Below are 13,447 nucleotides of genomic sequence, written 5' to 3' on the forward strand. Positions count from 1 at the left end.
GACAAAATTCAACACTCTTTGATGATAAAAACTCTCAGCAAACTAGGAATAGAAGGAAGTTACCTCAACATAAATAAAGGTCACATATGAAAAACCCACAGCTAACATCATATTCAGTGTTGAAAACCTGGAAGTTTTTCCTCTAAGATCAGGAAGAAGGCAAAAATTCCCACTCTGGCCACTTCTGTTCTACATAGTACTGGAAGTCCTAGCCAGAACAATTAGTCAGGAAAGATACATAAAAGGCATCCAAACCAGAGAAGAAGGAGTAAAGGTCTTTTCCATTTAAAATGGATTGCATTTTCTAGGTTTTCTGTCAGTAGGAAAATTTTAGATTGTATTCTGGACAGTGTGAATATTATGTTGTGTAGACTGAGTTCTGTCATATTCCTCTGATGAATGTTGACGTTTTTGTTTTAGCTGGCAGTTCATGTGGTTACATTCAAATTGTGAGCCCTCTCTTGCCTTCTGTGGTTGATGGATCGTAGCTTGGGTCCATTCTTTAGGTCTTTGTTGCACTACTTTGAATCTGTCCTGTGAATGCATGCTTCAAGGGTCAGCCTGAGGCTTGTCCAGGGTTCATACACAGAACTGGGGAATCATCTTTCTTCTAGGATTCCCCCTCGCTCTTCAGCGTCTGGCCTTATTTGACCAGCTTCTTCCCCTGATTCCTCCATCCAGAAAGACAGTGGGCTTTCTATCAGAATTTTGGGCCTTCTTGAGCAGCCACACCTATGGCTGTGGCTGTGACTGTCATTGGGTCAAAGGTACAAAAAATGAGGAATTCGTTCCATGTTGATCACTTGCTCCAAGTTTAGACTTTCCTCCAAAACCTGCCTATCTTTGCATAGTCTCCAGAACCTTCAGGTAATTGTGGGGTTTTTGTTTTGTTTTGGTTTGGTTTTTCTTTTTTCAAGGGGGAGGGATTGTATTTTGTCCACAGTACATAGCTGTTATTTGTAGGATCTTGTGTGTGTGTGAGGAAGATTGGCACTGAGCTAACATCTGTGCCAATCTTCCTCTGTTTCATGTGGGATGCCACCACAGCATGGCTTGACATTCAGTACTAGGTTTGCGCCTGGGATCCAAACCTGCAAACCCCAGGCCGCTGAAGTGGAGTGCTCAAACTTAACCACTACGCCACCAGGCTGGCCCCACAGGATTTATTTTTTTTAAGTGCTTACTCTTACATGTAGGAAGCAGATCTTCCTTTTTTATATATAATATATGCATTTAAAGTTTATCACATAAATATAAGTATGTGCTACTTTCACTCTGTTTAGTTTAAAATAGTTTATAATTTTCGTTATGCTTTCTTCAATTTATGGGTTTGGGGACATTAGATTATTTATATAAATGATCAAATATTGGATTTTCTAGTTGCCTTTTGGTTAATGATTTCTAAGTCAATTGCACTTTGCTCATGGAACAAGACTTCAAGTCTTTGAAATATGTTGACTTGCTTTATGACGTAGCCTATGGTTAATTGTTGTGAAGGAATTAATTGGAGTTGAAAAAGATTTGTTCTGCAATTATTGGGAAGTGTTGTAAATATATCCATTAGATCAGGTTTGCTAAACATGTTGTTCACGTTTTCCAATATGATTGTGAATTTGCCTGTCTCCTATAGTTCTGTCAGTTTATGCTGTGTATATGCAGTTGGGGCTATGTTATTAGGTACACTGAATTTAGAATTCTTGTACCCTTCTTGTAAATTGAACTTTTTCTCATGAAGAGGTAGAACGTGAACTCTAACTACTCTGTTCAATGTTGGTATTGCCATACCAGGTTTATTTTAGTCAATGCTTAAATGGTATATATTTTTCCATCCTCATCGCTTTTAACTTTACTCTGCCCTTAAGTTTTAGATGTCTTTCTTACAGATAGCACCATTATAATTTTTATCATTATTCAAATCTGACAGGCTTTTAGTTAAAGCATTTAGTCCATTTATGTTTGATGTTATTAAAGATATGTTGTGTTTGAGTCTATTGTCCTACCATATGCTGTCTCTTTGTCCTATCTGTCGTTTCTTTTCCTCTCCTTTTTGCATTCTTTTATCACTCCATTTTTCTCTCTATTAGAAGTTATACTCTCTTAATTTTTAGAGGGATGGTTTTGCATTGAGGTGATTTTTAAAAATTAATAGACTTTATTTTTTAGAGTAGTTTTAAGTTTATAGAAAACTTGAGCGTAAAGAACAATGAGTTCTCATTTACTCCCTTCTCCTTCCCCCGTTCCCCACCCCAGGTTTCCCCTATTATTAACATCTTACCTTAGTGTGGTGTGTTTTTTAAAGTTGATGAACCAATATTGACACATTATTATTAACAGAAGTCCATGGTTCATATTAGGGTTCTCTCTTTGTGTTGTACATTCTATAGGTTTTGACAAATGTATATGATGTGTATCTATAATTACAGTGTTGTACAGAATAGGGTCACTGCCCTAATGATCCTCTTAACATTTGTTAATGGTTCCCCTAGAGATTACAACATGTATTCTTGACCTATCAATGTCTAAGTTATTGTACCAGGTCAATGTAAGGACTTCTGTATTTTAAATTTCTACATATTTTAACCCCACAAGATATGGTAATCCCATGTAGACCAAAACTGAAAGTGGAAAAAATTCTTTTTCATTCTCCTCAGGTACAGGAAATGATAAAAACCAGAGACAACCCTGAAACCTACAATGAATGAATCTCTCCTCAACATTGTTTACGACCATCAATATCAATACTCTGTTCAATTTGCCGCTCTGAAAAGTAGTTTTTGAATGGTCATTGGTAGTGACTCTGCCTAAATGTGTTCTTAATTTTTAAGTAAAAATCCATAGGGTATCTTTGTAAAATTCACATAATAGTTACAGATACCTCTGTCTAATCATACAAAAATATACACGTTATACTTATCCATGCATTGATATGTCAATGCTCATTCCTCCAAAGCACTGAACAATAACAAGTTCACAAATCCCAAAGAGGATCAAGAAAAGAATATTAGCAATTTATGTGCAATTCTCTTAAAGCATACAAATCTATCATGTCTCCAAGCTGTCTATAAAATTTTTGATCAGAAAGCCTGTGGAAAATAATTTGTAACATCACTTTTTGTCTCTTTTAATGGAAGATGATTGTTGTAATATCTCTTATTTCTTAATACCTCCAACATGTTTCTACTATTTTCCTTTTGACCCTTCCTGTTATGTTCAGCCATTAGTAGATGTGATTTAATCTATTCCTACAGATGGCACTCTTCTCATTTTTAACCTACAGCAAAACTCAGACATGTTATACTACCCTGTACACACCTGTGGGAGAGGCCAAATGGCACTTCCTCATCACCTTTAGCCCCTGAAGTGTATCTACATCGGATGGAATGTGTAACCAGTCAAACTGGTATTTAAAAGCAAAAAGCCTCAACATGGTCCGTCTGGTATGAGAGGATCTGCCCAGCAGTCATGACTGAGATGATCATCTGATGCTCTTTTCGTGAGCTGAACCTTTCATTTGATTTCCACTTGAACATTAAAGCAGACTTGATTGTTTATATTGTTTCGCTGGTGACTTGATGCAAGTATGTGGTTGTATTACAATGAATTAAGCTTCCGTTTGAACAATCATGCATAAATCCTACTTTTTTTTATACCTGAATTTCTTTTCTAATAATTATGTTAAAAAATCTCCTGCTTATATCTTCAAAATTTGTTTAGTTTTTCTTCCAATTGTCCACAAAATGTGCATGTGCTCAGACTCAATAAACGTTCTCCACTCAGATTAGCAGCTTGTCCTTTGATTGTAGGCTGGGAAAACGAGGTGAAAGCTATAAATTTGCAGTGAACCTATGGGAAAAATTTGAGTGATGTGACTGTTACAATTAATCAGTTGTTTGAACAAAGTAACCCAAAGATTGAAGGGACAACAATATTTTTACTGATCAAAACCTTGGATGTTATCAGTAACATCTGAAATTAAGTACTGAAGTTAGTTCGCTGGTTTTCAGCCCTAATACCAGAGAGCTTTTTATGTTTTTTAAGGCAGAACACCTCAAACCAGACCACACCAGCCACTTCAGCCCAACTCATTGGCTTTCTGTGTTGTGTTTCACAACTGTTACATTGACCTTTTACAAGGAGAAGTAGACCAGAGAGGATGGGCTTGGTATGGTCCAGTGCTCCTGTCTGAACGTGTTTGACTGAATAGAGAAGGGAGAAAATGAAGACCAAGCCTGACTTTTAGCAACTCAGGCTCTCTACCAAAAGAACTGTCTAGTGTAGATCAGTCAGCTACAAGTATATTCAGTCCTTAGTCCCTAAATGGTAGGAAGTAGTCCCAAGCAAGGAGTAAACACTAAAGGTGAGAATCCAGGTGGGACTGGCTATTAATGAGAAGAGGAAGAAGAGACCCAGAGATGGCCTTTTCAGAGGAAAACTGACAGAGGACATGGGCGGCCATGTAGGATAAAAACGTGGTGCAGAATAAGTGTCAATGTCAGAACAACCAGAAATCAAAAGATGTGCGCTCCCTTGATTCCCTTACAGGAACCCTCCAAGGATGCTTCTGAAGGAGGAGCTATACCTATAGATATGGGGTGTGAGTGTCTCAGGTGTTGTTAACTGAGATAACATGTAAAAGCACTTAGAACAGTGCCTGGCACTGTCAGCTCTTATTATCTTAGTAGTTTTATTATCCATGGTATCAGTATTCGATTTTACCTGTGCAACCTGATGACCCTCCCTCACTGCGTTTCCCAGCCACTCTGATCTCCTCACAGTAATAGGAAAGTGAAGCTGCTCGAGCAGTTTTTCTGGGCCTGTCCCCTCCCCTCTTCCATTTAAAGATAAATGTGACATCATTTGTCATAGAGAAATATAAATCAAAACCATGATGAGATACCACCTCACACCCACTAGGATGGCTAGAATCAAAAAGACAGACAATAATAAGTATTATTATTAACACTTATTAATAAGTGTTAATACACTTATTAATGTATTAGTAAGGATTAATTATTATTAGCTATAATTAAGGATGTGGAGATGTTAGAACACTTATACACTGCTAGTGGGAATGTAAAATGGTGCAGCCGCTTTGAGAAACAGTTTGGCAATTCTTCCAAAAGGAACGTTGTATTATCATATGATCCAGCAACCCGTACCTAGGTATATACTCAAGCAATTGAAAAGGTATGGCCATCCAACACCTTGTACATGAATGTTTGTAGCAGCATTCATAATAACCAAAAAATGTAAACAATGCAAATGTCCATCAAGTGATGAATAGATTTTTAAAATGTTATAGTCAATAGATGAGTGGATAAACAAAATGTGGTATATACATACATACCATGGAATATTATCCAGCCTTAAAAAGGAAGGAACTCTTGAGCCAGCCCAGAGGGCCTGGTGGTTACAGTTCAGTGTGTTCCACTTCTGGTTTGGTTCCTGGTTACAGAACCACACCACCCATATGTCAGTAGCCATGCTGTGGTGGCAGCTCACATAGAAGAACTAGAAGAACTTACACCTAGGATATACAGCCATGCACTGATGCTTTGGGGAGAAGAAAAGAAAGAGGAAGATTGGCTTTGAGATGGCTAACAGATGTTAGCCCAGGGTGGATCTTTCTCTAAAAAAATAAAGGAAGGAAATCCTGTCACATGCGACAACATGGGTGAACTGACGACAAATAAGCCAGTCACAAATATTGTGTGATTCCACTTATATGAGATATCTAAAATAGGTAAAGTCATAAAAAGAGAAAGTAGAATGATGGTTATCAGGAACTAGAGGGAGGGAAAAATGGTGACTTTTTTAATAGGTATAAAGTTTCAGTTTTGCAAGATACAAAGTTCTGGAGATCTATTGCACAATAATGTGAATGTACTTAATGCTAATGAACTTTATGCTTAAAAGTGGTTAAAACAGGGAGTTCTCATCAAGATGGCGCTGTGAGCAGACATTGAACTCGCCTCCTCCCACAAACACAACCAGGTTACAACAATTTTAGGAAGAATCACCCTGGATTGAAAACTGAAAACTGGATAAAAAGAACCCCCACAACAAGGGACAGTCCTGACGAAAGCAGAAGAGGCAGTAACTCCGGCCAGAGAGGAAAAAAGCCACCTTTGGGAGCAGCAGAGCTTCTCAGCTGGCCAGGCGGGAGCCAACCTAAGGATATCCAGATAGCATCTCAAGACACCTAAGAGTCTTGCACTACTATACATCGGAAGGCGGACGGACTTCCCCCCGGGAGGAGGTGGAAATAGGTGAAAACTCCCTGACCCCCGACCCCTGACCCCCGGACGGCCTAGTTCCTGCAGGAGGCTCTCTTCCAGCGGACTCCCCCATAGCATTGCCACACACCAAGGGCGGAAGTGTGCAGTCACCAGCGGAGCGACGGTGGAAACAGGTGACAACAGCCCTACTCAAGCCCCCCGCGATTACACCTAAGCCCAGGGGGAATCCCCAAAGTCCCGCACCCACCGGCAGGGAAGGCCTCCGCTCGCCATTAGCCAGGAGGCCCTGCCCAGAATCCAGAACAAAGGGAAGCTCCCGGCGGGCGGATTCCCTGGCACGGCACCAGACCCCAAGCTGCTGCTGGGCCCACGGTCTCCGGCGCACAGGTCAGTGCAGGGGGCGTCCGGACTTCCTGTGGACGTGCTTGGGGACACGGTTGGAGGTCCAGTGCCTGGCTCTGCGGCCCGCAGGGAGGTTCCGGGGTGCAGCACCTCCCTGGCAGGGAAAGCCTCTGCTCGCCTTTAGCAGGGAGGCCATGCCCAGAATCCAGGACAAAGGGAAGCTCCTGGCGGGCAGATTCCCTGGCACAGCACCAGACCACAAGCTGCTGCTGGGCCCACGGTCTCTGGCACATGGGTCAGTGCAGGGGGCACCCGGATTTCCCGTGGACATGCTTGGGGACAGGGTTGGAGCTCCAGCGCCCAGCTCTGCGGCTCGGGGGGAGGCTCCGGGGTCCCGCACCCCCCCCAGCAGGGAGGGCCTCTGCTCGCCATTGGCAGGGAGGCCCCTCCCAGCATTCGGAACACCATGAAACTCCCTAGAGCAGAATTCCCCACAAGGCAGCAGCTTACAAGCCACCACCAGGCCCACAGATTCTGGCTGTGTCCCAGAAGAGGCAAGGGGCTCCCAGAGATCCCATGAGAGTGGAGTGGGGCAGAGTGGAGCTCCAGTGAAATGGCTACATAGCCCAGGGGGGAACTCCAGGTTCCTACAGCAGCCTCAGCGAAAGCCTCTGCACAGCACTAGTGGAGAGGTCCCAACCGGCAATCGCAAGGCGGGAAGGCCCTGGGGCAAAAGTAGCACAGCTAGGTGAGCTAATGACAGACTGCAGAAGATACCCATAGCTCTACTGGAACCTATAGTGGACAAGTGTGATCTTGTGGGCTCTGTTAGGGACAAAGTGGCGATTATAGGTGATCCTGCTCCCAGCTGCTGGTAAAGCCCACAACACTGCTGCAGACCACAAGGAGGGAGCGCATCTAAGTGGGCTGAAACAGTAGGCATCAGCAGCCTGAGGCCCCCTTGCGATTGCCCCCACAACCAACAAGGGACCCCACAGGACCACTGTGACTACGAGGAGGGGTCCAGGTCCAGTCAGTAACAGCTGACAGGGTTCCGGGTTGGTGCAGTCTAAACAGCTGCCCCCCCACACACCAGTCGCAACAAGTGGAAGCTGTGACTAAACTCTATCTCTATGCGGAGGCACAAATCCACATCATCAAGCAGTATGAAAAAATATATTAAATCTCCAGAACAGAAGGAAAATGATGAGCACCCAGAAAACAATCCCAAAGACAATGAAATCTATAAGCTAAATGATGATGATTTCAAAACTGCCATTATTAAAAAACTCAACGAGTCAAAAGAGAATTCAGATAGACAACTCAATGAGTTCAGGTGCTATGTAACAAAAGAGCTTGACACTATAAAGAAGAACCAATTAGAAACACCGGAGATGAAGAACACAATGGAGGAGATTAAGAAAAATCTGGACTCTCTGAACAGTAGGGTCGATAATATGGAGGACAGAATTAGCAATTTGGAGGATAGGAATATAGAAATGCTGTAGACAGAGGAGGAGAGAGAACTAAGACTAAAAAGAAATGAAGAAACTCTCCGAGAATTATCCGACTCAATTAGGAGATGCAACATAAGGATTATAGGTATACCAGAGGGAGAAGAGAAGAAGGGGGCAGAAGCCCTGTTCAAAGAAATAATAGCTGAAAACTTTCCAAACTTGGGAAGAGAGATGGAACTTCCTGTGACAGAAGCCAATAGATCTCCAAACTTTATTAACACAAGAAGACCAACCCCAAGGCATATAGTAGTGAAACTAGCAAAAGTCAATGGCAAAGAGAAAATACTAAGGGCAGCCAGGCAGAAGAAAATAACTTACAAAGGAAACCCCATAAGGCTATCAGCAGATTTCTCAGGAGAGACCTTACAGGCTAGAAGAGATTGGAATGAAATATTCAAAACTCTGAAGGACAAAAACCTGCAGCCAAGAATACTCTACCCAGCGAAAATATCCTTCAAATACAATGGAGAAATAAAAACTTTCCAAGATAAACAAAAGTTAAGGGAGTTCATCGCCACAAAACCTCCTCTTCAAGAAATGCTCAGGAAGAACCTCATTCCTGAAAAATCAAAAAAAGGAAACGGGTTACAAAATCCAGAACAAAGGAGATAAACAGAAGGACAATAACACAAAGTAACAGCTCTCCATCAGGACAAAATGCAGAAGAACCGGAAAACAAGTGATAAAATGGCAACAGTAAGCCCCCACCTTTCAATAATCACTCTAAACGTGAATGAATTGAACTCTCCAATCAGAAGGCACAGAGTGGCAGGATGGATCAAAGAACAAGATCCAACAATATGCTGCCTTCAGGAAACACACCTCAGCCCCAAAGACAAACACAGACTCAAAGTGAAGGGATGGAAGACAATACTCCAAGCTAATAATGAACAAAAGAAAGCAGGTGTTCCCATACTTATATCAGACAAAGTAGACTTCAAAGCAAAACAGATAAAGAAAGACAAAGAGGGGCAGTATATAATGATAAAAGGGATGCTCCACCAAGATGATATAACACTTATATACGCCCCTAACACAGGAGCACCAAAATTCGTAAAGAAACTATTAACAAAACTAAAAGGAGACATCAACAGCAATACAATAATAGTAGGGGACCTCAACGCACCCCATTAACACCAATGGACAGATCATCCAGACAGAAAATCAACAAGGAAATTATAGAATTAAATGAAAAATTAGATCAGATGGACCTAATAGATATATATAGGACACTTCATCCAAAAACAGCAGGTTACACATTCTTCTCAAGCATGCATGGAACATTCTCAAGGATAGACCATATCTTGGGAAACAAAGCACACATCAATAAGTTCAAGAGGGTTGAAATAATATCAAGCATCTTTTCTGATCATAATGCTATGAAACTAGAAATCAACTACAAGAATAAACCTGGGAAAGGGCCAAAAATGCGGAGACTAAACAACATGCTACTGAACAAACAATGGATTATTGAAGAAATTAAAGAAGAAATCAAACATTATCTGGAGACAAATGAAAATGAAAACACATCATACCAAATGATTTGGGACGCAGCAAAGGCAGTCCTAAGAGGGAAATTCATTGCAATACAGGCTCACCTCAATAAGCAAGAAAAATCTTACATAAGCAACCTCAAACGACACCTAATGGAATTAGAAAAAGAAGAACAAACAAAGCCCAAAGTCAGTAGAAGGAGGGAAATAATAAAAATTGGAGCAGAAATAAATGATATCGAATCAAAAAAGACAGTAGAAAGGATCAATGAAACAAAGAGTTGGTTCTTCAAAAAAATTAACAAAATCGACAAACCCTTAGCCAGACTCACTAAAAAAAAAAGAGAGAAGTCTCAGATAAATAAAATTAGAAACAAGAGAGGAGAAATCACAACAGATACTGAAGAAATACAAAGGATCATAAGAGAATACTATGAAAAACTATATGCCAACAAATTGAACAACCTGGAAGAAATGGATAAATTCCTAGACTCATACAACCTCCCCAAACTGAATCAGGCAGAAATAGAGAATCTGAATAGACCAATCACAAGTAAAGAAATAGAAACAGTAATCAAAAACCTCCCCCAAAATAAGAGTCCAGGACCAGACGGCTTCTCTGGAGAATTCTACCAAACATTCAAAGAAGATTTAATACCTATCCTTCTCAAACTATTCCAGAAAATAGAGGAAGATGGAGCACTCCCTAATACATTCTATGAAGCCAACATCACCCTGATCCCCAAATCTGACAAGGACAACACAAAGAAGGAAAACTACAGGCCAATATCACGGATGAACATAGATGCAAAAATCCTCAACAAAATTTTGGCAAACCGAATACAGCAATATATCAAAAAGATTATTCACCATGATCAAGTGGGATTTATACCAGGGACACAGGGATGGTTCAACATCCGCAAGTCAATCAACGTGATTCACTACATTAACAAAATGAGAAACAAAAACCACATGGTCATCTCAATAGATGCAGAGAAAGCATTCGACAAGATCCGACATCCATTTATGATAAAAACCCTCAATAAAATAGGTATAGAAGGAAAGTACCTCAACATAATAAAGGCCATATATGAAAAACACACAGCCAACATCATACTCAATGGACAAAAACTGAAACCCATCCCTCTCAGAACAGGAACAAGACAAGGCTGCCCACTTTCACCACTCTTATTCAAAATAGTACTGGAGGTTTTTGCCAGAGCAATTCGGCAGGAAAAAGAAATAAAAGGAATCCAAATAGGCAATGAAGAAGTAAAACTCTCGCTGTTTGCAGACGCCATGATCTTATATATAGAAAACCCCAAAGAATCCGTAGAAAAACTTTTAGAAACAATCAACAACTACAGCAAAGTTGCAGGGTATAAAATCAACATACATAAATCAGTAGCATTTCTATATGCTAACAATGAACTAACAAAAAAAGATCTCAAGAACTCAATCCCATTCACGATTGCAACAAAAAGAATAAAATACCTTGGGATAAATTTAACCAAGGAAGTGAAAGATCTATACAACGAAAACTACAAGACCTTCTTGAAAGAAATTGACGACTACATAAAGAGATGGAAAGACATTCCATGCACATGGAGTGGAAGAATAAACATAGTTAAAATGTCCATACTACCTAAAGCAATCTACAGATTCAACGCTATCCCAATCAGAATTCCAATGTCATTCTTTACAGAAATTGAGCAAAGAATCCTAAAATTCATATGCGGCAACAAAAGACCCCGAATTGCTAAAGCAATCCTGAGAAAGAAGAACAAAGCTGGAGGCATCAGAATCCCTGACTTCAAAACATACTACAAAGCTACAGTAATCAAAACAGCATGGTACTGGTACAAAAACAGATGCACGGATCAATGGAACAGAATTGAAAGCCCAGAAATAAAACCATGCATCTATGGACAGCTAATCTTTGACAAAGGAGCTGAGGGCCTACAATGGAGGAAAGAAAGTCTCTTCAACAGATGGTGCTGGGAAAACTGGACAGCCACATGTAAAAGAATGAAAATCAACCATTCTTTTTCACCATTTACTAAAATGAACTCAAAATGGATCAAAGACCTAAAGATTAGGCCTGAAACAATAAGTCTTCTAGAAGAGAATATCGTCAGTACACTCTTTGACATCAGCTTCAAAACAATCTTTTCGGACACCATAACCCCTCACATGAGGGAAACAATAGAAAGAATAAACAAATGGGACTTCACCAGACTAAAGAGCTTCTTCAAGGCAAGGGAAAACAGGATTGAAACAAAAAAACAGCCCACTAATTGGGAAAAAATATTCACAAGTTATTTATCCGACAAAGGGTTAATCTCCATAATATACAAAGAACTCACTCAACTCAACAATAAAAAATCAAATAACCCAATTACAAAATGGGCAGGGGACATGAACAGACATTTCTCCAAAGAAGATATACGGGATGGCCAATAGACACATGAAAAGATGCTCATCATCACTAATCATCAGGGAAATGCAAATCAAAACTACACTAAGATATCACCTTACACCTGTTAGAATGGCAAAAATATCCAAAACCAAGAGTGACCAATGTTGGAGAGGCTGTGGAGAAAAGGGAACCCTCATACACTGTTGGTGGGAATGCAAACTGGTGCAGCCACTATGGAAAACAGTATGGAGATTCCTCAAAAAGTTAAGAATAGAAATACCTTATGACCCAGCCATCCCACTACTGGGTATCTATCCTAAGAACCTGAAATCAGCAATTCCAAAAGTTCCATGCACCCCTATGTTCATGGCAACATTATTCACAATAGCCAAGTCATGGAACCAACCTAAGTCCCCAGCAACTGATGACTGGATAAAGAAGATGTGGTATATATATATACAATGGAATACTACTCAGCCATAAAAATGGACAAAGTTGTCCCATTCACAACAGCATGGATAGACCTTGAGGGTATTATCTTGAGTGAAATAAGCCAGACAGAGAAAGACAAACTCTGTATGACTCCACTCATAGGTGGTAGATAACATATGGACAAAGAGAACTGATCGGTGGTTGCCAGGGGAAAGGGGGTGGGGGGAGGGCACTAGGGATGAAGTGGTGTACCTACAACATGACTAACAATGATGTACAACTGTAATTTCACAAGGATGTTAACTTTCATAACCTTAATAAAAAAATAATGAGATACCTAGGAATAAATTTTCATAAAAGATTTTTAAGACCTTAAAAAAATGGTTAAAACGGTAAATGTGATGTTATGTTTTTTACCACAATTTTAAAAAATTAAAAGTGAAAAAAAATGTGATAGATCCATACAATGGAGTATTATTTGATAATAAAAAGGACTGAAGTACTGATACATGTCTATGACTTGGCTGAACCCTGAAAACATTCTGCTAAGTGAAGGAAGCCAGACACAAAAGGCCACATATTATATGATCCCATTATGGGAAATGTCCAGAATAGGCAAATCCACAGAGCTAGAAGGTAGATTAGTGGTTGCCAGGGGCAGGAGAGAGGGAGTGATGGGGAGTGAATGCAATGAGGATGAGGTTTCTTTTGGGGGCGATGAAAATGTTCTGGAATTAGATAGTGGTAATGGTTGCACAACTCTTACTATTCTAAAATCCACGGAACTGTACACTTCAAAAGGGTGAATTTTATGGTAAATGAATTATATGTCAATAAAGCTGTTTTTAAAAAGAATTCATGTGGAGGTTAATAATTTTAAGACCATTTTATGACAGAGATTGAAGGAGAATAGCTGTGAAACTCAGAAACAATAGAAACAGGAATACTGGGATAGGAAAGCTGGAATAGAAACAGGAATACTGGGATAGGAACAGCTGGAATAGA

General features: G+C 40.2%; 1 protein-coding gene across 1 annotated transcript in view; it reads left to right on the top strand.

Moving 5' to 3' along the window:
- Positions 1 to 13,447, top strand: part of TEX55 (testis expressed 55) — a 30,530-nt gene that overhangs the window by 16,620 nt on the left and 463 nt on the right. Inside the window, exon 4 of the mRNA XM_046658805.1 lies at positions 6,493 to 6,626. Coding sequence (XP_046514761.1) covers positions 6,493 to 6,626 — 134 coding nt within the window. The remainder of the gene's footprint in view (positions 1 to 6,492; positions 6,627 to 13,447) is intronic.

Source organism: Equus quagga, chromosome 4 (assembly GCF_021613505.1).
Source record: "Equus quagga isolate Etosha38 chromosome 4, UCLA_HA_Equagga_1.0, whole genome shotgun sequence".
Classification (NCBI taxonomy): Eukaryota; Metazoa; Chordata; class Mammalia; order Perissodactyla; family Equidae; genus Equus; species Equus quagga.